Raw genomic sequence first — 25,923 nt, forward strand, 5'->3', positions numbered from 1 at the left:
AACATTTTCATTTTAGGTACACTAGCCATTTAAGCAGCTTTGAAATTTATACAATTTTTGTTTAGCTGTCAAAATATTTAATTATACCCTGCCTTGAAGGTGTAAAACTGTCAAATAAATCAGAGTCTTTGAATAAATGTTTGGCGAATTGCTCTGGCTATGACACTGTAGATGCTACTTGGCAAAACTTTGTGGTAAACGTTTAGTCAGCAGGTATAGGGCAACGCTGGTACGGTGCTTGATAATTACTTGTAAAACAGCAAGTTGTGATGAAGTGGGTTAAGATGTTGCATGTGCCGCTTCAGAGCACTGGGAAACAGTGAACCTAGCTTCAAAAAAATATATACATCTCTGTTCATTTTACAATGTCAGGAAAAGTGCTATCACTAAAAACATTTCCTCAGAAAAGAATTTTTGTTTTAATGAAGCCGCTCTGAAAGCTATATGGGGAAAAAACACCACAAATCTCAAGTTTCTTGCTTTTGTGTGAAATCTAGGCTAATGTGTCTATAATTACTAAAGTTTCAAGAATCTGGTTAAGCGGAATTTTTTCTTAGCGCGATCCTTGAGAAATATATATGTACAGTGGTAGTAGTGGCAATGCAAACTCTAAACTCCCAAAGGTGATTGGGGTGAGGTAAATTAGTTCCCCTTTGAAGCTTTTCTTCTCCCCTCCTTTCAGAATGAATGAGGAGGTCCTTGAATGAAAGCTGCTTTTCATTAGTGCCACCCAATACCTATTTGAAAGAAAAAAGCTCTCCTAACACACACAAACACAAGAGTAAAGGAAAGCTTCCCCTTTCTATAAGGAAGAGTTCAGCTAAACAGCTCCTAGCTTCTCTTTCCAGTCAGGTGGCTTCAAATCAAAGTTAATTACTGTAGTCATTTATTCTAATCACTCTCTTCGTATGGCTAGCTGCATTCTGTCATGGGGTGGCATCGTTTGAAGCCAGTTAGGTTTGAAAGCCACTGCAGGGTACTTGAGCCTCATTAGTGAGGCTTATCCATGCCTGGCTCTGGGTGTGATCCCTGATTAACTCTCTGTTAGCCTCCCTCCCCAGACAACACTCCTCCCTTCCAATTAACTCTTGCCTTACTGTCTGCTTTTCACTCATATCAAGACATAGCAGCGTGAGGAGATGTTGTTTAGCTGGCCTTTTGCTTTGCTTGCTAAGGCAAAAACACCCGTATTTCTTGATTTGCATCTCTTTTACACAATTGTGATCGGGACAGATGTTTTTCTTCTTTTCGCTGAATGGCATCAGCCCATAGCTGACAGCACAGTCCTCTTCCTTACTTACTGGACTACTTTATTCCAATCAGGGACTTTGTGCAATTTTCGAATGTTTGCATGTGTTTGGGTCCAGCTGTGACTTGAAAGGTCTTCAGTTTTGTTTCAAGCCAGTAAAAGTTTTGTAACTGAAGTGAAGCCTATTAGATGGATCTGAACTGGCCCGTTTTGCATTCTCCGGGGGGGGGGGGGCGAGATTAAAATCATGATATGAAACTCATTTATGAAATGGATAGAACCTGGAGCTTCCGGCACTCTGTACTGGCTGGTACCCTGTAGTCTTAATTGCTATACAGCAGTATATAGAGGCTTTGAATTAAACCATGGCATCACTTTGCATCAAGACAGATTTTAGCTGGTGTATTTGTTAACTCATCTGTAACAAGAAGTAATATATCATATATTCATGATATATCAGGACAGGCAGAGGGAAGCGGCCATCAGCAGTATTGTACTGAAACATCTGGCTCTAAGACCCAGAGTGTGGTCTTGGGGGTGGGGAGTTGAGAGTTGAACCACATTTCTCTCAGGAAAGAATGAAGAGTGAAGGCAGTATCAGAAAGCAAGATACACATCAGTTGGGGAGAAAATGAGTGGTGGGTGGACTACTTAAGATCAACCCTTGAGTGGGCCAACACATGGATGACAGTAAAAGAAACTGATGGGATTTTTGCAGAAATGATTGTTCCTTGCAGATCAAGCTCCTTCAATTCTATCAGCAAGGAACAATGTACATTTTATTGGGGCATATTTAGATTGAGTCTAACAGTTTTTAATCGTTTATGTTATGGTATGCTTGGTGAATTTTCACTGTGGATGCTGAAATCAAGTTTGTAAATTTTCCTAATGCTTTCATGATGATACAAACTGCTGTTTAAAGTCAGAGTGATGAATTACAAGGAAATATTCAGGATATCAAACAATTGTTTGTCTCTGTATTATTATATTCTGAGACCAGTGCTTTTTTGTGATGGTACTCACCTGTATAGAGTACCATCACTTCTTTTTTTGCTGCCCATGGCAGCCATTTTGTACTAGCACCCACAACACTTTTAACAAGATACGAGTCCTGGCTCCTTTTTAAAAAACAAAAACAAAAAAGCACTGTCCTAGATTACCAGTATATTGGGAATTATGTTCTATGGCTTTAAAAATATTATTATTGATAGAGCTACCCAGAGTTTATGTAGGACATAGTACATGGTAGGTATAGATTTGTTCATTTATTTGCTGCACATTGCAGTGCATTCCCAAATGATCAGTATCAAAGCTTGGCTTTACAGGTTAGATTTTTTAAGATAATACTGGCCTACCTTCCAGGATTTTGTAAAGGTTGCTGAGAATGCATTTTAAGTATTTTTAGCATGGGAAATTTGCTATGTAAATCAGTCTTTCCCAACCTGACACCTTCCAGATTTGTGGATTATAATTCCCATCAGCCTCAACCAGTATGGTCACTGTGCAGAGATGATGGGAGTTGTAGTCCAAAATATCTGGATGACAGCAAGTAAGGGAAACGTTAGAAAGTTGCCTTGTGAATATCAGCATTGGGTGGGCACACATAGGTGCCATACAGTCAGACCACTGAACTGGCTAGCCTACTATTGTTTACTGGGACTGGCAGAGCCTCTCAGGCAGGAGTCTTTAACTGGAAGTGTTAGTTACTGAATCTGAGCATATTTGGATATGCACTAACACTGAGCTAAGGTCCCTCCCTATTAAATAAGAGGGGGGAAAATATGCATTTGGACCAGGTAGGAGAATTTAGAAACTGAGTTGTTAGCAAACAAAAGGGGTAGGGTGGGATCCATTGATGAGAGAGGTAAAGGTTTTGTGAGAATGATCTGCGATTAGTACAGGGCAGAACTTTTTAGGCTCTAGTTTGGACATTTTGCTTCATTTGAGTAGATGTCCAGTCATGGTACAGAGTGTGTGGCAGTTTTGATCCTGTTTACAAATGTGCAGGCTATTCTCTTTTGATATACAGGCTAGTGCTTTCTACAATAAGTAAACACAAGCAAAGCATTTTAGTCTTTATACTTTTCCTTCTGTTCAAGGGAGATTGACTCCTTAGTAAATAGCATCAGAATGCAATGAACCTTTTGGTGGAAGTCTGATTTAAACACTTTCCTTAGCATTATATACGTGCATACTTTCTTTTTAAATAATGAATAAGTCCAACATGTTCTGTAATGTTCCTATTCTTATGCTTCCCCATTGTACTATTCCTCATCCCTCGGGTTTTTAGGAATAAAGAAAAATAACTACATAGAATGCTAATGTCAACTGAATAGTCACTATATGTATAGAATCACACCACATTGTATATTTAAAGAACACCAAAACAGTCTGATAAAATGTATACTCTACGAGGCATACTATTTACCACCTAGGTTGTTACTGCAAGTGATGGTTTATATCAGGAATAAATTAGAAACAAAACAAAATAAATGTTAGCAAATACCATTTAATTTTTTGGACAAATTCATTTAAATGTAACAGGTAGGAAGCTGCTGTTATTAATGTGTCTGTGTTGTCTTTTTCTTTATATAGTCCCCTCTTGCATATTTACTTCTAGATGTCCAAAACAAAGCCAGTATTTTAAGAGTTAATTTCTTATTAAGAAGAGAGGAAATCTGGTAACTATTGAAGAGACTAGACCTATTGGTGCACACAAACAATTTGTCAGTCTTCGTAAACGTGAATAGCTTTCTGCAAAGTGGCTGCTCTTGCTTTGTTTGAACAGTCTAAACTTTTCCTTTTCGGAATTTAAATCTTAGAAGGGAATGTGATCCACATATTCAATCAAAATCATTTAATTCAAAGCATATTTTGATTGGAACAAAGCTGACATGGAAAAGAAACTCCAGAATTTTTTTTTTTTTAGTTGAAAGGACTTTTTATCATATATTTAACAGGAAAATTTGAAATGGTTCTAATTAGGCCGAAAAAAACCAGCCTTCATCGTTGTAAATTAGAAAGGTCATACATCAGTGTTAAGGAAACATTACTGCTAGTGTTTGAAATCCAGCACATGCAAACATAACAGACTGCTTGATTTTTAAATTTTGTTTGTTGCCCATAGTATAATGTGATCGTCAAATTTATATAGTCCTTAAGAAAAGGGATGTGCGTTTGAAGCGAAAGAACAGAATTTTAAGTCTTGAAACTAGTTACTGTTTTTCTTTTCCTGTTCAGTTTTTTCCTGCACATTCCTTAAATTCTGTTTTTTGTATAAGATTATTTTAGCTCATGTCTTTAGGAAATATATATGTTTTATATATTGAAAAACTACTTCCTAAGAACTCTGAAATGGTATCCGGTTTATCTTACCATTTTGGGTGTGCAAAATTGCAAGAACATAAAGCCCACCAAAATACTGTATTTATATAGACCACCTCATAGACACACATGATGAATTTTATTGACAGTCATTGGATTCTGCTGGACTATGTACAGTACAGAAAGTGCCCTGTTTTTAATATTTTGTATATGATATCAGCTTGTTTAATTCATTCTAGGAAACAAGGTAAGTCTATGTTTTGTTTTACTAAAGAAGATCTATGATAAATATCCCAAAACTATTGTCTTAAGGTGATTTAAAATGAGAGAGAGAGTATGCATGCAGTAAGAGACAAATTATATATTTATACACACACATGTATTTTGTTGATAATAAAGTACTAATGCTACAAAAGCTAAATTTCAAGCAAGACATGATTTATCATCCTTTATTAAACCCTAATGCTGTTTAAATATATGAAAGATCTACTTACAGTATATTACAACATTTTTCTTTTTCTTCGAAACAAAAGACCGAGTCTATTAATATACAGTACCTATTTTCTTGAATTTGAGTAGTGTACTTTAATAGTGCCTTAGAATCGCACTTAGAATATTTATGAGCAATTGGGACTTTACCTTTGCAGCATCTTAGCTTTGATATTAAGGGAATCCTGGAGCATATCTGCTTTGTGACTGGATAAATGAAAGTTACTAATAGGTGTTTGTGTTTGACATCTGTATATTGTACTTTTTAGCATATCTCAAGTGTTTTAGTCTTGGTCTAATAGATCTCATTAAAAAAATAGATATCAGCCCCAAGACAGTTTGTCAAGGCTTATATGAGTCCCACAGGACTGAATTGACAATTTGTGTGTGGCTTTCCATGGCAGTCCTCTCGTGGTCTTATTTGATCCTTAACAATTGGGCATTAGCCTCTGATTTATTTTACAATAACTCAATAGAGCAGAATATAATAGTACTGTGTTGGGTGTTTTAGTGGATTTTCTTTTTCACGAAATTTTCTCAGAGCATATATAGGGTGTAAATGATGCATCCTGTCTGCTTTGGGAGCACTAACAATTGATTGGTTAGGGTTTAAGAGCAGCGATGGGAAAGGAGTTTAGTATCCCCTAGTTGCACACCGTATTTAACTGTAGCTTTAATGAGCAATGTCTGCCTCGGAAGCTTTGAGTGATCTTAAATGAATAAACTGAACTCCATAGTTTGAGAGAGAAACAGAGAGAAATTGCTATATGTAAGATTTTTACATACACAAGCATTACAGACTGCATATTTGACATTCAGTTTGTTTTACAGGGCAATGTCTAATGCCTATCTGGGATTTATATTATATCTAGGTTGTAATAGCCATTATCCTGCTTTTAAATATTTTCCCATTTGTCCGAAATTCTTATCATTTGCTTCTACAGTTTGTTACCTTATTTACAACAGTTTACAAAAGGTCTCTGACCATATATATTGTAGCTTTGAATATTGCTGTTTTATTCAGTCACTTTATGTTTAGGTATCACAATTGCGTGGGGGAAATTAACCATCACATTTATACACAATGGCAAATATGTTAGAAATATCTTGAAAGGTAAATTACAATTAAATTTCAGGGCTATTTCATTTTCTTACTCTTGTAGACATAGACTGAAATCCTATACCCACCTAGTAATAAGATGCATTGAACTCAATAGGACTTATTTTTTAGTACATGTGTATAGGATTGCAGTGAGTATATTTAGACTCAAAGCACCCATTTATGCTAACTTTGTTAGGCAAAAGATTAAATAAATCACCAACACTCCACTATGTACATGTTCTGAGCCGGTGGGGTGGTTTTATTTTGTTTCTAAAGGTTTACTAAACATACATGATTTGTAATTTGACATGACTGCAGAAAGATATCAGAATAGTTATTCAGCCTCATTGAATTTATGTATTTCTACCACAATAGTTTAATGTATATTGGTATATAATCAAGGGTTTTAGAGTGCAGCAAGCCATATGCATGTTCATTTTGAATGTAAATATATCTTCCCATTTCTTCTTTTTATTTTAGAAGAAGTAGCTATAAGAGAAATTGAATGTTTCTAGAAAGAAAGCAATAAAAATTTAATTCACACAATTGTCATTTGCTGAGCCTTATGGGACTTTATAGCACAGAGTATACTGATATGGAGACACTTGTGATAATTCTCACAGTTTTCAACTTATTAAACAATTTTGAAATCATTAATATTTAATTGGATCAGTTGTTCTTTATCGTTTTAATTGTGCATGTGTGTTTTGGAAAGGTTTTGTACGAGCCAGAGTATTGCTTTCATAAATAAGGGCAGCTTTCCTGGTAGGCATATGTATTGAAAAATTTTCCCATATGGTCATTTTTTGGTGGCTGGGTGGAAGAGAAGAGTGACTTGATATACTGTCTAGTCATCCATTATAAAAGATGTTTCTAGCAATCCACTAACTGGGCTTGTAAATGAAAAAAATGATATGAACATGAAGATATGGATAGGCCTTTTCTTGATTGAAAGTTCTAATTAAGTGAATAGAGGAAAATTAACTGAAATTAGCTGTCAGAAAATCACATTTAAATGAGTGATGAGTTGCTCAGGCAGTAAACATTTAAATGATATAAATTGCCATTTAAGTGTATGGTTTAATGTTTGTCATGCATTAACATGACATGAGATTGCAGTGACAATCAAGCAGCTTGCTCTAATTTGAACATATTTAGGGCTTTTGTGCGAAGTGCACCACACAAATTAAGACAATTGCTGTTTTTATGTGTCAATTTAAATGTTTCTTCAGGCATCAGTTAATGAAACTAACCAATCATTTCTGTATGCACACTGCAGACTAGTTTCTCAGGGTTTGAGTAAATTTCCCAGTTTAAATTAGGCATTTCCTTGAAAAGGAAGCCTTGCTTAATCTCTGTAAATTACAAAGATGTCCTTTTTCTTTACATTCTTTCATCTGCACTTTTTAACCCAAAAAGACAATACATTATTGCATAGCTGATCTTGCATCAAAATGCTGGAGTAATTTTAAGTGCCCCCCCAATAATCATTAGAGTATACTGTGGTCTGTTTTTATTAACAAATACTGACAAATGTTTGCTATATAGTTGATATCTATAGCCTTGATAACTTTAAACTGTCACACTTGTAGGTTATCCACTCTTGTAGAATGAATGCTTCTATACATTTATCCCCAAAGCCTTCATACAAAGGTTTCCCAATAATTTCACCAACTAGGTAGCTCCATTCAACTTGCTGTTACACACTGGGGCATATCTGACTATTGACTAGATAGGCCTGATTCATATTCCCTGGTTTCCAGGACTCCTTTGCAATGAAATGCATAAAGAACTTTGAATGCTCTGATAATGCATATTGTACATGCACACATACGTATATAGGATATTCTCTACATTGTGGTCAGAGTTTACAAATGTTGATAGAAATTTGTTGACAAGTAGAAATAGAGTAGATTGTCTTGGACTATACCAGAGTCAACATGGCCCAGCAGCAGGGGTGGTATTTAGATATGAGACACCTGGGATTAAAGCTTCTCTTAGCCATCATTCACTAGGCTGCCTTGATCATGTCACTCTCAGGGCTCAGTTCCCCATCTGTAAAATGAGATTCAGCAGGAGTTTCAGAAATGGCTGAAAACAGGTTTTGTAAAGCACTTTTAATAGACAGGACTATTAAATTAATAATAATAGAAACAGGCACGTGCATTCTTAATAAAGAAGCTGAACTGATGCTAATGGTGGTTTGGGATCTCCGATTAATGTAAAGTCATCAAAACATATATAAACCATTCATTCTGCTTTTCTTCCTTTGCACTAGGAGCTCTGCTGCAGGCCTTTGTTTAGAGTCATTCCAGGGAACTCTATATAGCCCTTTTAATAAAATTATTATGGTTTTTGATATTACCCACCCTCACCCCCCCAAAAAAACTGTTGCTTTAACTATGAATCATAGTTAAGGTTCAAAAGACAATATGAACCATGATCAACATTTGCACAGAATGGCCTGATGCTTTGCCTGGGCTCATTGAGACTCATCCACTTAGCACTAAGCCAGGGGTCAGCAAACTTTGTCAGCAGGGGGCTGGTCCACTGTCCCTCAGACCTTGTGGGGGGCCGGACTATATTTTGAAGAAGAAGAAAATGAACGAATTCCTATGCCCCACAGATAACCCAGAGATGCATTTTAAATAAAAGCACACATTCTACTCATGTAAAACACCAGGCAGGCCCCATAAATAACCCAGAGATGCATTTTAAGTAAAAACACTCATGTTTTTAAAACTCATGTAAAAACACGCTGATTTCCAGACCATCTGCGGGCAGGATTTAGAAGGCGATTGGGCTGGATCTGGCCCCCAGGCCTTAGTTTGCCTAGCCATGCACTAAGCCATGGTTTACTGTTGCACTAACTCTGCCTTTGTGAAACATATTTTTTCCAAACCAATTATGTATTGTAACTGTTTCATTATAAGTAACATTGCAGTCAGGAAATAAGAAGCTACATAAACAGCATTGTGTTCTTTTGCAGGCCTTGGAGAGTGAATTTGTTTCCTGCCAGCTCCACCAGTGGATTGATCTGATTTTTGGCTACAAACAGCAAGGGCCTGAGGCTGTCAGATCTCTAAATGTGTTCTACTATTTGACCTATGAAGGAGCTGTCAATCTCAATTCAATAACTGACCCAGTACTGAGAGAGGTAAGCTTGTTAATGTCTGGGAGAATAAAGCATCACAAAGAACTCCGTTCTTACATTAGTATTCATACAATTTATGTTTGTGTGTTACGATAACAAAACTACATAGGTTTAAACTTACTAACGTGCAGTTTGTTTGGGTCTTTCTTGCCTTATGATTTTCAAAGCAGACGTTAGAACATTAGAATTACAATTATCTAACAAAACAGATTGCAAAATAAGTTTAGTTTATTGATATCTGTGATGATTAGATTGTTTATCTTTTACATCACCCTTTCAAGTTACCAGTGAGGCGGTTTTGCAGTTTTGCTTTGCTCACCTTGTCCTATTTGGCTTCTTTCCTACCCTCCCTGTTGCTGAGTTAGGCAGCCACCATAGTGCTTTATATTGCTTCCAGGGCGCAGAGTGCTGATGCAGCTGCTCCTGCTGTTTTCTCGTCTCAAGCTAGCAAGCAAGTAGACGGTCACCATAGCATGGTTTCATGGAAGCGTAATGGTAACTGCATGTACATTATCTCTCTGTTAGCCCAATTAGAGCCCAAGCCTTCTTAGCAGAAGTTTCTGTCAAGCACTCAGAGAAAACCATGAATGCAGTGCCAGGGTAACTGCTGGTCCCAGATTTTAACATCTGAGAAAGACACTACTGTATGCTCATAACATCTTCTTTTAAAGCTGCTCTTAGAAACAACCCTCCCTTCCAATGCTTCTTAAGTTAAAATCTAAAAAGCAGTTTGGGGGATTTAGAACGACAGCTATTCAAAGAGTAGCAAGTGCTCTTAAACCACATTCGGAAGTATCAAAAGCTTAATCCATATCCTTACATTGTTCAGGATTGTGGCTTTTGCTTTTAAAATCTTAGCTATATAAAGTAGTAGTGTAGTTTTACTAGATATTTAAAGTAATGGCATATCTTGATACAGATGTTTAATACAATGGTAAGTAAAGTAAAATAATGAAATACTTCTAAATGTTCCTGTCAGGCTTCACATTGTGGGCTTTTAGGGAAAAGCCTAGAGTGCTTCAGATGGATACAGTTTTTAAATCAAACAATGAATATTAATATTCATTATTATTTATTAAATTTGTGTACTGCCCTTCAACCATAGATCTCAGGGCAGTTCACAACATAAAAATACAAGATAAAAGCATAAAATGCACAACAAAAACTAGTGCAAAAAAACTCACAAACCAATAACCCCGTACCCCAGACACATTTAAAAGGGTATAGGATGTTACCCAGCCAGGTGTATAATGAAGGCCCCAATTGAACCTCCATGGGGAGAACATTCCACAAACTGAGCCATGTTTCCAACCTTCAGACTCATGTGGAGGAGGCACATGAAGAAGGGCCTCAGATAATCATTGCAGGGTCTGGGTAGGTTCCTATGGAGATAGGTGATCCTTGAGGTATTGAAGTTCTGAGCCATTTAAGGTTTTATAAATCAAAACCAGCACTTTGAATTGGGCCCAGAAACTAATTGGCAGCATGTGCAATCGAACCAGGATTGGTGTAATATGCTCAGACTATCTTGCCTGATGGCCAAATTTTGCATCAGCTGAAGTTTACAAACTGTCTTCAGAGGAAGCCCTACATATAATGTGTTGCAGTTATCTAACCTAGAGGTTACCAGAACATAGGAAACAGTAGTTAGACTACCCCTGTTCCAGATAGGTGCACAGCTGGGCCACCAGCCGAAGCTGATGAAAGGCACTCTACACCACTGAGGCCACCTGAGCCTCAAGCAACAGCAAAGGATCCAGCAGTACCCCCAAGCTACATACCTGCTCCTTCAGAGGAAGTGTAACTCCATCAAGAACAGGCACCTCCCATTCATCTGGTCTAGGGAACCGCCCACAAATAGTTCCTCAGTCTTACCTGGATTGAGCTTCAGTTTGTTGGCTTCTTATCTAGTCCATTGCTGAGGCAACACAGTGGTCCAGCACTTCTACTGCCACACCTGCAGATGTAAAGGAGAAGTAGAGCTCTGTTTCATCAGCATATTGCTGACAATGTATTCCAGACCTCTGGATAACTCCACTCAGCAGTTTCATGAAGATGCTAAACAGCATAGGGGATAAAATAGAACCCTGAGGAAGCCCACATTGAAGGCTCCATGGGGCCAAAGAACACGCCCCAAGCAACACCCTCTGGGAGATTAGCAACTGGCTGGTAGTTACTTTTATTTTATGAGACCAGGGAGGATTTGTTGAGTGGTTTTACCACTGCCTCCTTCATGCAAGCAGGGACCACCCCCTCTTGCAAGGAGGCATTTATCACCTCCCTGGCCCAGCCAGATGTTCCCTCCCTGCTAGTTATTATCAGCCAAGAGGGGCTCAAGTGGTCATCGTCCTGATGGATCCAAGCACAGTATCCACGTCCTTGAGCCTTGCTAATTTAAACACATCCAACACAACAGGACTAAGTGCTCTGGACACCCCTTGAGATTAATCTGCTGTAGCAGCGGAGTCAAAATCCTGGTGGATGTCCTCATTGTGCTTTGCAAACAAGTCACAGCAAGCTGCTGTCAGTTCCACCACCTCCTTCAGGCCAGATTGTAAGAGGCCCTGCACTGCCCTGAAAAGCTCTGCCGGAATGCATAGTAAGGATGCAGGGGAGGCAGCAGAGTATGCTTTCTTTGCTTCTTTCACTGCCACTCGGCGACTGATGTCAATATCCCCCACTTTCAGATCACCTTCTTCCTGCCCAGTTGAATAAACAAGGTCCAGAGATTGGCCTGCCACATGTGCGGGTGACATGTTGGGACAGACTCATGGTTTTCATGGCAGCCATGAAGTCCTGAGCCACCCCAAAGTCCGTTGCCTCAGCATGGATGTTGAAGTCCCCCAAAACCAGCAGTCTAGGAGTGCACAACCCAGCCTCCAAGCCCAGCTCTGTCAGCTCAGGCAGGAAGACTGCTAGGCAGCGAGATGGGTGGTAAACCATCAGAATCCCTAACTGTTGCAATTGCCCAGTGTCAGGACCACACACTACAATGGATAAAGAGCTTGGCTGTAAACCCTGTTATGAACAGCTCCATCTCTTTGCCACCATTTTGTGGCTGGTAGGTCTCAATGATTTTCAGCACTCTCGGGGGGTGGGGTGGGCATGGTGATAGAAATATTTTAAACCCCTGGTCAAGTGAAACTTGATGTAATCACATCCAGTGTTTCCATGTCTCTTGCAAGCAGGAGCTAGTTAACTGGAATGAAATAGGGAGATGCTAAAAGTGTTGTTGACATTCCATCATGCATTACATTTATGGGTTGCTATTGGGCAGACATGGGGGGGAGACATTGGTTCATGGCAGTCGTGTATATATCTAGTTAGGTCCTTAGAAGCAAAGATATAATCATTCAGGCTGTGTCTAAATTTGTGTTTTTGGCAAAAAGGAAAAGGGGCATACAATTTTTTTGCCGAGAAGGACTGGATGCTAAAAACCAACACATTATTTCTCACTATGATGATTTCCCAAATAGTTAACACATGTGGCAAACTAGCATCAGTATGATTTCTGAATAAAAGGATTTTATTACCTACTTTACTATTTCCATGATGTGATCAGCATAACAGCCTGCAGCACATTAAACTTTTATGTAATTTTTAATTGTCCCAAAACAGCTGTATTGCCAATAAAACTGAGAGGCAAGCTCACTTGTGCTTTGGCCTAAAACAAGGGTTTATTAGCCAAAATAAATAAATAAAAAAGATTAGAAATCTATTCTGAAATGTTGTGAGACATCTTAAATAAAGACTTCAACCTTTTGTTGTTCTGCTGAAATTGTGTTATGTTCCCTGGCTTTCCCACACAAGAGCATGGGGGTTGTATTTACTCTCTTGTATTTTAATTCCTTCCCATGTTCTGCAGGATAGATCAGGAAAAGGGTGAAAAGGAGCATTAGAAAGGTCAGGACTGCAATGATAGAAGAGATTATGAGCGGAAGCAGACTCTAAGATGCTTCAGGGTTAGGTCACAAATTATCCCTTACAAATAATCTCCAGCAATAAAAACCAAGCATAGTCTTCATAATTGTTTGAATCCACCCTGTATCCACATGCAGCAACAATGGGTGGAGAGATTTTTCAGAACAAATGTCCCTGAAAGGAGCTCCATGTGTTCCAGATCTTTAACCACATATGGCACATTTGAATGTAGTGGCCAATGGTTGACGTTCAGGTGTGCATCTTTAAGAGAGTCAGTGTTTTAAAAAACCATACTAAGCAATGATAAAAGAAGAAAGTAGATAATGAAGAAGAAAGGTTTTGCTAATATATTCTAGATTACACATTTCCTTTTCCGAGCTGTTTTTCTTAAAATTAGATTTTATTCTAAAATTAAAACTGCAAGAATTCTGGTTTTTTAAATCTAAGAACTTTTCTGGTGTATGTTTAGGAGTGATTATACACACACATCCGTGGCTAAATATGCATACTCCAAATTAACCTCCCAATAGCTAACATGCTAAAAAGTAGAATCTTATATCCCTCTCCCTCATTTTCCATGGCTACAGTGTAAAATGCATGTGTGTGTGTGTGTGTATATATATTTAAAAATTGTGACATCAGTTCTGATGTATTATACCTTGAAGATTCCAAGAAGAATTGGGTACCACCTCAACCCAAGGTGAATTATTCTGCTTTTAGTTATGAGTGAAGGTAAAAGTAATATGAAATCTGATTGTGTGCATATCTCTCTGTAATCATACTGATATGCATGTGATAAATTGCCAATCCATGTGATAAATGAATTTGTCATGCACCTCTGACAGGCTCATCATCTCTCTGTCTGTTAATCCATCTCCTCAAGGACTTACTCTCACATTCCAAAATTCAGAGCAGCTTCCTTTGACCACTATCTTTCCCACAGCAAATAAGCTTACCAATGGAAGCTCCATCCTTTTTTCGAAGCTATTAGTTAGAAATCACAGCACAGATAAAATCTATACTTTAACTTTCAGTACCCCAAACTACCTTACAGCACAATCCTCTGTTTATCTACTCAGCTCAATGGGGCTTAGTCCCAAGTGTCAGCATAGGTTTCCAGACTTTGTTTCCTTGAGAATGTTTGCTGACTTCCCTAAACAGTTTCAGATTTTCCTATTGTGTGATATTAGGGCCTCAGAGAACAATTATAACTGAACACAGTTTTTAAAAAGTCATATTCAAGTCACTATCAATTAATCAACAAGGTTGTGCCTTTTTAAAAAGAAGTGATATAGTGCATTTTAAAAAGAGATGGTATAACTCTTCTCCTGGAATGCATAGTGTACAATCGTTCATTTATGCATGGGCTTTCAAATTCAAACAGAAGGCAGTAATAAATATATAAGTAAAATGATATAACGACAGAAACAGACACTTCCAAGCAAATCTCACTGCTTTATATGGCAACAGGAAATTTTGTTCAAATAATAATTATTTTCTCTCGGTATGATACAAAGCCCTGCATAAGATAAATGCCAAGGCAAGTTAATCTCATTATTATTATTATTATTATTATTATTATTGAGAACAAGAAAAATAGGTTAATTTATGCATCTGAATTGCAGTTTTGAAATCCATTTATTGCTTTTTCACTTTTCTGTAGGCAATTCTATGTAGATTGGTAAAGTCCAGTTTTAAACACATGATTAGCAGATTTATCAACACAAGAAGAAATCTGAAATGTCTCTTGTGTTGCATTCAGACATATAGATAGCTGAAAATACTAGTTCAGACATGCTGAGATGCACCTCTTTGTGGCATATATCCTAAACATCTTTCTAATACTAATATAGAACTATGTGGATACCTAAGAGGAGGCTGTAAGTAATCAGAAATAGCTTGCTTTTTAAATGGCTTTATTTATTCATTGAAATATTTATAATCCACACTTTACCTGAAGGTCCCAAAGTGGTCCACAATAAACAATAAAACCATACTGAAGAATAAATAACTTAAAACATCATAATAAATGTCAGGAGCATTCACAGATAAAACAAACAGCAGAAAGTGAAACGAAACATTCTAAGGTTACCATGCATGTCATTTATAGTCTGGGGTGATCCTAAATCCATCTTTGTTGTTTAGACCCTGGTGACATCAGTGGCTAGGAATACTTTTTTTCCAGCTTCAGCCAGTAAAACAACCATGGCTGTTTCTGAACCAGGATAGCTCAGAAACCTGATTAACACCAGGTTGGATGACTACAATGTGCTATATATGAGACTGTCCTGGATGTTGGTTTGGAACTAGTACAATAAGCAATGGCTTGAGCGCTCATTGGAGCAGGATATAGCCATCATATTATGCCACTGCTGGGAGAATTGCATTGGCTGTCACTTAGCTACCAAGCTAAGTTCAAGGTGCTGGTTTAAATATGTAAAGTCCTATGCAGCTTGGTACAAGACACCTGAAAGATTGTCTCACCCACTGTATGATCACTGCTTTCTTCAGTATGTGATTTCCATACAAAACAAAAATTGGATCTTTAGTGTGGCGGCCTTTGGAATTCTAATTGCATATTAGACAGGCACCATTGCTTTTGCCTTTTTGATGCCTACTAAAGACCATCCCATGGACTGCAAGAAGATCAAACCTATCCATTCTGAAGGAAATCAGCCGTGAGTGCTTACTGGAGGGACAGATCGTGAAGCTGAGGCTCCAATACTTTGGCCACCTCATGAGAAGAGAAGACTCCCTGGAAAAGACCCTGATGTTGGGAAAGATGGAGGGCACAAGGAGAAGGGGACGACAAAGGTTCAAAAACCTTGAAGAATCCCAGTCCTTGTGGATCAGATATGATGGAAATGAACATCTAGAGCTCTGCGTAGCTACTACCTCACTTCCTGTTTTCCATTCCTCTGAAGGTCTGACATATATTGAGCCTGAGCATTTTCCAAAATTGGTTATTTCATACAGGCCAGCATTTGAATGATGGGCTTTTTTTCCACCAGCATCAGCAATGTTTAGTTTACCCCAGTTTAATGACAGCAGTAGCAAGTCTGCTATCCTATCAGATAGAAAGTATGTTTGACTTCCCAGTCCTTTTCATCCATGGTGGGAGCCAGGTATTTCAGCTCTAAATCAGATGAAGACAGCTGAGCTAGTGAATCTTTCAGGAAATCTAAACACATTTGTATTTATAGCCTAGTCTTAACAGTCGCTAAATACTTTTAAATTATCAGCAGGTCTTGTTTACATGCAGATGGAGTACATCCTTTGATGCATGTCTTAGAAATTCAGTAAAGTGATTACAGGACGCTGCAGCAAAGGAGTATATTTCAAATGTGTGAATAAAATAACTGAATACTACATTTATGCACAATTTGAAAGTGTTGTAGAAACAAATATGTTGGAAGACTCACTAGCCAGAAGTGTGTTGCCCAGATGGTTTGCTTGACACATCACACAGCACAGAAACTGTGAAAAGCTAAATAAATGTTAAGGATTAGTCTGTTTTTAATTGAAAACCTGCATTTAAAATACCATAAAACTGTGCCAGATTTTTTATTTTTTTAAAAGAACATATCAAAACCAAATACATTGTTTTCATGGCCACCTGGCGTTTAGCTTGTCAACAGTTCTGGGCACTGGGCTGTGATCTCTTTCTCTGAAGCTTAGTGAAAAACAGGCCCACTGCAAGATGGTAATATATTCAGGGGTGTGTTTTGGGGTTCCTTTTTTTTTTTTTTAGGAGAACCTGCTTCATACTTCACCATGAATTAATTTTGTTTGGATAAGGATCCTCTGAGGAAAGGGTATTCTGCTTGTATCTATTACCAGTTAAAGTTTTAAAAGCAAACTCCATTTAGTGAGGAAAAATCTTTGTTCTCAAGTACTAACTGTGTATTGTTTTAAATGGTGATTTAATGACAATATCAGCATTTGATGTTTCTCTTTAAGCAACACTATTTTTATATAAATAAGAACAAAGTAGTGTGATAATTTCTTTGGCACAACTTGTGCTTACCGTGAGAAACGAAACTTGGTTGGCTCTGGCATGAGAGCAAGCATAAGAATTACCTTCTTATCAGTAAATTCAAAGGTCCATTTAATTTAACAATCTGGGATAGAGAACTAGACATAAGGGGAAAAAACACAACTGCTGTCCAAACCGACAGCCATTTGTTGAGCTATCCCTTTGCTCTCCATAATGTCTAGTTACTAGTAGAACTTAACTCAGGACCTGGTATCATTATGCTGAGCGCTTTTCTGCCCTGCTATCCAACATTGTTAACCGTGAAATGTGGCAGTACAGCCTGAATGATATTCTCATACTGTGTGAAAATAAGTGTGATGGTTCCTAATCTCATAATGAAATCTGCGCCATCCCCAAAGTATCTGCACTCTTGCATGCATTACATTCAGTCATTCTTCCTTCAAGTTTCTTTGAATTCCTTTGGCATTTTCTCTTAAGTCTCTTTGAAGCATTTTGCAGGCCTATTTTTCTTGTTCCACTTTATCTGCTTATTTCCAGTAGCTAGAGATTTAGGTGTTCTCAATGAGCACATCAGTGTTCCAGACAGAGATACTGTTTGAAATTATCCATGAACCCAGTGCCTCTGAACATTATTGAGTGACATTTGTTTCTGTAGGTTGTGTCTGCTCTGACTAACTGGTTTATTTCAGATTGGCAGCTGGGATTACAATGTAGTAGATGGACAGTTTGCATGAATTGGAGATTGCACTGAAGCTGCACTAGGCCTCAGTTTAATATGCCTGGAATGTACAGATTCAGATTAGAGCAAGTTGCATGACTCTGAAGGGGGAAATAAATCCTTGTTTTCACAAACTGTAATTACTTTTCTGTTTTAACTCACTGGCTGTAATATAATTGCCCACAACAGCTATTCTTATAATTAGACTGGACAAAGTAGGTTTTCATACACCATTTTCCCCTTCTCACATAAAGTTTATTTTTTACGTATAATGGAGTTCTGGAGACCCGATGATTATGCTTTAAAAAGTTTTACCTTTCCCCCCCCTTGCCTTCTGAAGTTTCCTCTTCCCACACACACTCTATCCATCGAAAGAGCACCTTGGGAGAAGTAGTGGCACCCCAAAATAATATCCAGTCAGAATTCTACAACCAAATAAAAATGACAACATAGAGCCCTGTTAGTTTCTGCACATAATCTTTGATAATTGACATATTGCAGATGAAAATATATTATTGTTAGGTTTTCCAAGTAGTTCAAGATATGAGCATAAGACTTTCAGACCTGCGTTTATTTTCCTGCCCAACCTAATTTCCATTCTCTACTGATGGGTACCTGATGCATAAGGAAAAAAATGACTTGTAGGAAACAAATCACATCCAGAGTGACTTTGGCCTTTGGTACTTGCCATCCTGCCCGCTAGTATTGGAAAAGCTAGGCTTCTGTTATCCACAGTTGATAACAGTTGATATTTGTTTCTACAACTTCAAAACATTTAACATCAACTGTATTTTTGGTAAAAGTATACTTACTGTTTTTACCAGATTATCTGTCTGTCTTTATTATGAGGAGAAGCAAACACTCTTCATCAGACAGCATATACAACAGCCAAGAAAGACATGAGGCAAAATGTGCACCAGCTTTCTGTGCATCCGACTTTGAATCCAGCCCATTATTCCTTTTAAAAAAACAACAATTCAATATTTACTTCTTTTCTTGCAAAAGAAACTTTTGCCATATATAGATCAAAATATCTATATAACTAAGTAGCTTTGTGGGAGCGGAATAAATTCCATTTGCACAACAGGACTTCTCCCCAAACGTGTCCCCTAAATCTGTTCTTGGGAGCAGATTTGACGTCAACAAGGAGCACAAGCATGAGGAGTGGGGAAGACAACTCATGAGCAACTTTTACTCATTCCTCCCCCAAAGTTGTGATATTCTGCACATACCTACATAAACCTTTTCTGGGGGAAGAATGGTCCTGCAAATTGGGGGGTGGGCAGTATCCCACACAGCCCTAAATCTGCCATTCAACTGCACCATTTGAATGGAAAGTCGGTCTTCCCTGTTGCGGTCAAGCAGCATGCTACTGAAAGGAAAGGAATAGCTAGAAATCACTGATTATTTTCAAAGCCAAGAGCCATAATTATGCTGAACGTAAGTGGTGTATGAACCAAAGGTATGGGGAAACCATTTCTTCGATGTGTGTCCTGGCAACACCAAAATGTTCCACTCAATTCCTCCCCCCCCCAGCATGTGCCTCATGCCATCATCTCTAGTGTGGTGTAAACTGCTTGCTGGGTTTAAATCTCAGCCAGAAAGGATGTTCACTGAGTGATTTTAGGCTCAGTGCTTTATCTCACTCTAACCTACCATGCAGATATTGTTGTGAGGATAAAACTAGACATAAGGAGCTCTGAATCATGGGAAGATAGCGGGTCAAACTTTGAATACATAAATAATAATTCGCCATATTTGATTGACAGAAGCACATTTTAGTTTCAGATGCTTGTAGCTTGAGAGTATTACAACATTCACAATGTTGTATAGAAAATTGGCATCTTTTAGATGGACTCTGCTGAATCCTGCATAGATATAAATCCATCTAATATATGCAAGATGATCCAAGAAACATACCTGTGTGATATTGTATGATTGTTAAAAAGTAGCTTTAAGCAACTTCCTTAATATTAACGAGTTTTGTTAAATCACAATATTGTAATGCTTGCAATCACTGCATTTGAGATTGCTTTAATCACTCTCATTATTTTCGCTAAAACTGTAGGCAATTCCATTCTTTTTTTCTCCTTTTGTCTTCCACTTCTCCCTCTACCTCCTTCCCATTCCGTTTTATAGTCCTTTTCAGACATAAACACGGAGGGGAAGCAATTTTGATTTCGTTTCTGAGTGGTGCTGCAAAGAAAAGTAACAAACATCTGTTTTTGCCATAACTGCATCCATATGTTCAAACTCTCTAATACGCGTCTCCTGGAGAAATTTACAACCCTATTTGGTGGGCACTGCATACTATTGAATTAACTTTTTTTCACAGTTAAAAGAGAGAAGAGTTTAATTTATGCCAGGGCTCAAAAAAGCTCAGCCCAATCGCTTGTTTATAATAGGAGAGCTAAAGCTTGGAACATGTAAAGTGATTTTAAAAAATGCTTTTGAGCATGTGCAGAGTTCCTTTGCCTCCTCATTGAGCAATTGAATCCTGTTCCCACATGTTTAGTATTAAGTAGCAGGCTTCCAGGGCAGATGGTATGACTCCCAAACAGCCTGGGTCTCCCACATCTCCTCAGAAACTGAGTACTGGAATATATAATATGTTCAGAGACTGGAACTACGCATTAAATTAAAAACTAAAACGCTGCCAAGGAAAGTCTGCATTTCTCTTGCCTCTTTATTACTGCCAGAGAGAAGAGAAAGCAGAGAAGTAATTCTACACACCTGGTAACCAGTTGCGTATGTGTGTGTATATACACAATCAGTACAAGTGATCAATATTTAATCATTTGTTCATTACACATTAACATATTTTTCGGCTTAACATGTGGAAATGCTAAATGCTCTCTCTCTCTGTGTGTAGAGCAATGGATTGTAAAGGAGTCCTATAGTTTGTTTCATTTTATAGCCTCATTTTACAGCATCTGGAACAATTATGGAAAGAACCAAAGTTCTGTTATTACAGAGGACTAACAGAAATAGGACTTTTTATTACTGAAATGTTTTAGAAGCATTGAGCTAAAACGTTGGTTTGTGCAATTTTGTATTATTGTAGTTGATGTTCCAGATTAATTGTATTACTTTTTAATTAGATGCTGATGTGGGAAACTTTTCACTAGTGAAAAGCTTATATGGCAGAGTAATAGCCAAGCCCAGCTCCCTGGCAGTTTCACTGCAGTTCTTGGAATGCATAGTAAATAAATGTATACTACTGTTGAAGACCAGAGATAATAGATAACCTTGGGATAGAACTATTGGCTGCAGAGTGCTGAGTTTACAGCCCACCCTTGGAACTCAAGGATACATATGCAGTCTCTCATTCAGGCACTGCCCAGGCACAGATCTGCTTAGCTTCAGTATCATTATGACACACTGTACTTAGGCCCATGTCCTTGAAGCTACTTCAGTTTACTCCTGTCCTGATGTCATTGCAACAGCCTGATTCCTGCTTCACGTCATTTGGCTCCTGTGGCCTCTGATGTACACAGCATGGAAGTATCAGACTTGGGGTCAATTGCACTTCACTTTGATATGGGAAACGAAGGAGAACTCAACACAAGGCTTCCATTTTGGCAGCAGTCCTTTATTCTTTAGACCATGCAGCCCTGTCCTCAGATGCCCAGAGAGCACAAGCTGTTCCTATTTCCAAGTATGAAGATGCTTGCATTATAGATTCAGGATCACATTTGGAACAATGCTAATTCACTCGCTCAGTTCCTCTGAGTTTAATTGGAGTTGGTCACCACATTGGATTGGAACTGTCATAATTAGTGTCATGATTCTGTGTAGGTTATTATGTTCATAATATTAGCAAATCGTTTAAATAAAGCTAAGAACTTTACTTGAAGTTTCACCCTTGGATCTTCAGATGATGTTGGACTACAACCCTAGTCATGGTCAATGGTCAGAGATAATAGGAATTGTACTTCAGCAATATCTGGGAAATCAGGGTTGGGAAGACTGGGGTGTAGACCTTTCGGTTGAAGAACATGGTAGTTTTCTCCAGAGCAATTCACCTAAGGTCTTTAAAAGATACAAAATAAATGTTTTGGCTTTGTAACTAGAGCAAATTAAGTAGATCTGATATTTAAAGAATGAATACTTGCTATTTCAAGACATTTCAATCAATTTATCACTTTGTAACATTTAGATTGCAGTCCTTCATACATTTAGATTGCAGGCTGCTTCAATTCAATAGGATTTAAGCACCCTACCGGTACACAGGATTACAACTTCAAACTAAGAAAGGGCAGCCCATATTTATCTCTGCATTTCAGTGTAATCTTTTTAATTAATTGAATATTGTTCATTAAATTTCATTTCATTATTTCGAAAAGTAAAGGGCTTATATAGAAAATACTTTAGTTTTAAATTACAGTTGTTCTGAGCAACACATTGTTACATTTAAATTTTATGATGCTGATATCATCCTAAATGTAATTTGTATTGCATTTTATATTGACAATTCTGTTTAAAGGCCTTCGCTACTTTTTCCACCTTTGGGGTAACGCTCAGTACAAAGGTAGAAATACTTAGAGGTTTGAGTTTTTCTTAGTACCTGAAAATATTAGCTTTTGTTGCAGGCATATGATGCAAGCAGAACAAGGCGGTGGAAGCAAAGAAAAATGGAGTCCATAAGGAGAGTTTCTGATTGTAATAGCTGGTCTCTGTTTAATATCACGGAACAGAATGAAGTTTTGCAGTTTCTCATGGAAATAGCTCCTAGAGTACTAAAATGATTACCTCATTCTTAATACCAGTGCCAAGCACTTAGCCCCACTGTGCACACACGGGCTTGATTTTCAAGATGAAAAAAACCAGAAGTGTGGAATGACATTTTCAGGTGACAGTTATGGTTCTATTGCCTGTAATTAGCACCTCTTAACATGCAAACCTGCCTATATTTTTTCCAGGCTGTTGAAGCTCAAATCCGAAGTTTTGGGCAGACTCCTTCCCAACTGCTCATAGAGCCGCATCCTCCAAGAAGCTCTGCCATGCAGGTGGTAAGTTAGGTGCCAGGTTAATTATTTGCGAATCAGCTGCTCCAAATTCATACAGGCACACTTCATTTCCCAGTACAGATAATTTTAAGTGATTTAAGTGTTCTTTCTCCATAGAATTAATTGAATACATTATGAAGGATAGAAAAGGTTTGTTCATTTTCTGAGCCAGGTTTTAGAAACCTTGCGTACAAGCCAGGGCATTAGAGTTGATGGGTACTTTGCTGTTAGGTGATATCCAACGTTGCATGAGCAACGTTAAGAGTGGAAGCCTGTTCTGAAAGCAGGCTGACACCATTGGACGCCATTCATTGTCTTCATTTGGGTGTGGCATTTACTCAACGTCTGGTTCTTGTGAAGAGTCAGGTGCGTTTGTTTGCATACTGTGTGTTTTCAGAATATTCAGATATACCATAGGATCTATAGTTTTCTGCATAGGCCCTGTGGTTCTGTGCTCAATACTAAAACGGGCAACATTTCATGACAACAAATTTTCTGTACTAAATTAAGGTTGCCATACTGCGTTAGAGTTGTACTTATGGGAAGTAGAGGGAGGAGAGGCAGATGGGCTAAAGCAGAAGGAGAGGTTTTGGTGGGAAGCAAAAGAACCAAAAAGCACAAGATACATCACCATAGCTGAATCCTAGTTACCTTATCAGTTGCTTGAATTCAAGGTTGCTCACACTGTATTATTTGCTCACATGATTGTATGCAAGTAATATGAAACATTAAATTGTAACTGTTTTTAACACAATATGGAAATCAACATGTTGATCCTATGATTACAGTAGCTTCCAAATCCTTAACAGTTTTGTTTTTTAAGTTCAGTGGTGGTCTGATCCACACATTCCATTTCTGAAGTTGTAGCCAAACTATTCAGATCTCTCAGGGAATGGGTGGGCAGATGATATGTCTGAGCGTTGGGCGGTGATGAGATTTTGTTACCACTTTGCACTTCTCAGCTTTTCCAAGTAAGCAGATGTGTAATTGACTTCTCCATCTGCAAATGTCTTCAGAAATGTAAAATGTGCAGATCAGTCCTATGTTGAGGTTCATGTTTTTACTCCTGCAGCTGTTGTTGTTTGATAACCCAGTGTCAGGGAACTGCCATCGGAAGGAAGGGAAGTGAAAGGGCTCACACCGGTTGGGAGAGACTCAGCAGCTGAAGAGGGAACCAGTAGGGGGAGAGGAGCTGAGCTGAGGGAAAGGGAGCTGGAGGGATGGCTCAGAGACACTTCCAGCGAAAACAGTGGGGAGGTTTCAGGACCTCCTGTAGGGACACCCACTCCTCGCCGGAAACTGTCACGCAGAGAGTCCAGAAGACGTGTTTCCGTTAAGGAGCTTTTATGTTGGAAGCGATTCCGAAAGCAACCACTGTCGGAATCTGCCAGCGACTGACGGAGCCATGTTTAAGGGGCTCCGTTACAGACAGAGGTTTGCAAACTTGACCAAACTCTGAGGGACTAGGATTTTACACACAAGCAGCTCATCGTCCCATGACAGCATTCCGACAGTCTTCGTGAGCAGCTTGTGCAGGAGAAGGCATCATGAGCAACCCAGCCGGAACCGGAGAAGCAGGAGCTGGAGCGGGTCCAAGCCTGGAAGAAAGGTACCGGGTGTTGGAGGTCCAGCTAGCGCTGCAGACGGCGAGGCTTGAGGAGAGGAGGGCTCAGGATGCAGACAAAAAGGGGAAAGACACCCAGCTCGTCAGAAAGGTACCAGGATTGGTGCAGAAGTTTGGGGGGGAGCCCAAAGACTATCATGGCTTTCGGACAGAGATGCAATATGCCCTCAATCTGCAGTTTGATGAATTCCCTGACGAGGAATCACGAGTGGCTTTCGTGATTGGGCATCTTGAAAAGGGGGCGAGAGACTGGGTTAGACCCCTGATGGCAGCGAATAGTGACGTCCTAAAGGACACGATGAAGTTCTTTCGCGCCATGGATCTGATGTTTTCCAGCGATATTGAACAGGGAGTGGTCCGCAGACAGTTAATGGCTTGCAAACAGGGGAGCCGATCTGTCCGTGAGTACTGGACTGAGTTCACCATGTTGATCCATAAATTGGGGTGGGATCTATCGGCGGAACCCATTCAAATGCTCTTTGAAGAAGGGCTTTCTTCGGCTGTGAAAGACGAACTTTCCCGGGCGCCCAGGGCGGAGTCTATGGACCAGCTGACCAAATCAGCGCTGACCATAGGAGCGCGCCAGGAGGCGAGAGCATTGGAGAGGCGGGAAGGGAAGGGGGAACGTTGGAAGGAGTTCCGCATTCCAGACATTCCAGAGCCAACTTTCCCGCCGGCAGAGCCGATGGAAATCGGAACAGAGCGCGCGCGCGCAGTTTCAAAGCCCAGTGAGGGGGGAAAGAAGGAGGGAAAAGGCGCCCGGAAATGCTATCTCTGCCAACAGCCAGGTCACTTTGCCAGAGTCTGCCCCCAGAGGAAGGAATGGCAAGGGATGGTAGGAGCTGTGGAGGGAAGAGAGGAAGAAATACCGAAGCAAGTAAAAGCCAACGCCTGGCTGCCACCGTCGGGGCACAGCAGCCAGGCCAAAGAGCAGTGAAAGTGCCCACGCCAGAACCTCCTAAACCCGCCCTAGTGATAGAAGTGGCGCTAGAGCTGCCAAACGGACACCCTCTAAAGATAAAGGCGCTGTTGGACTCAGGCAGCTCCTGCAATTTCATGAGCAAAGAGTTTGCAGCTGAACACCAGATACAGACGATCCCTTTAAGCAACCCCCTGCAGGTGACCACGATCGATGGCAGGGAGCTGTTGGGAGGAGAAGTCAGCTTGCAGACCGTCCCAATGATAATGAAGGTGGCAAGGCACACCGAACTGATAGCGTTTAATGTGGCCACCTTGGGAGGAGCTCCCATTATATTGGGGATGAGCTGGCTAGCGTTACATGATCCGCTGGTGGGCTGGCATCAGAGAGTGGTTTCTTTTGGTTCAGCACATTGCT

The 25,923-nt window shown here is 39.2% G+C and overlaps 1 protein-coding gene across 4 annotated transcripts in view; it reads left to right on the forward strand.

The window, feature by feature from the left end:
- LRBA (LPS responsive beige-like anchor protein) overlaps nucleotides 1–25,923 on the forward strand; it is a 360,426-nt gene that overhangs the window by 295,201 nt on the left and 39,302 nt on the right. For all 4 annotated transcript variants that reach the window (XM_081021326.1, XM_081021329.1, XM_081021328.1 and 1 more), the window contains exons 48-49: nucleotides 9,154–9,321; nucleotides 22,877–22,966. In XM_081021326.1, the coding sequence (XP_080877452.1) occupies nucleotides 9,154–9,321; nucleotides 22,877–22,966 (258 nt within the window). The remainder of the gene's footprint in view (nucleotides 1–9,153; nucleotides 9,322–22,876; nucleotides 22,967–25,923) is intronic.

The sequence above is a fragment of the Podarcis pityusensis genome, assembly GCF_964106645.2.
Source record: "Podarcis pityusensis genome assembly, chromosome: 9".
NCBI classification, from domain to species: Eukaryota; Metazoa; Chordata; class Lepidosauria; order Squamata; family Lacertidae; genus Podarcis; species Podarcis pityusensis.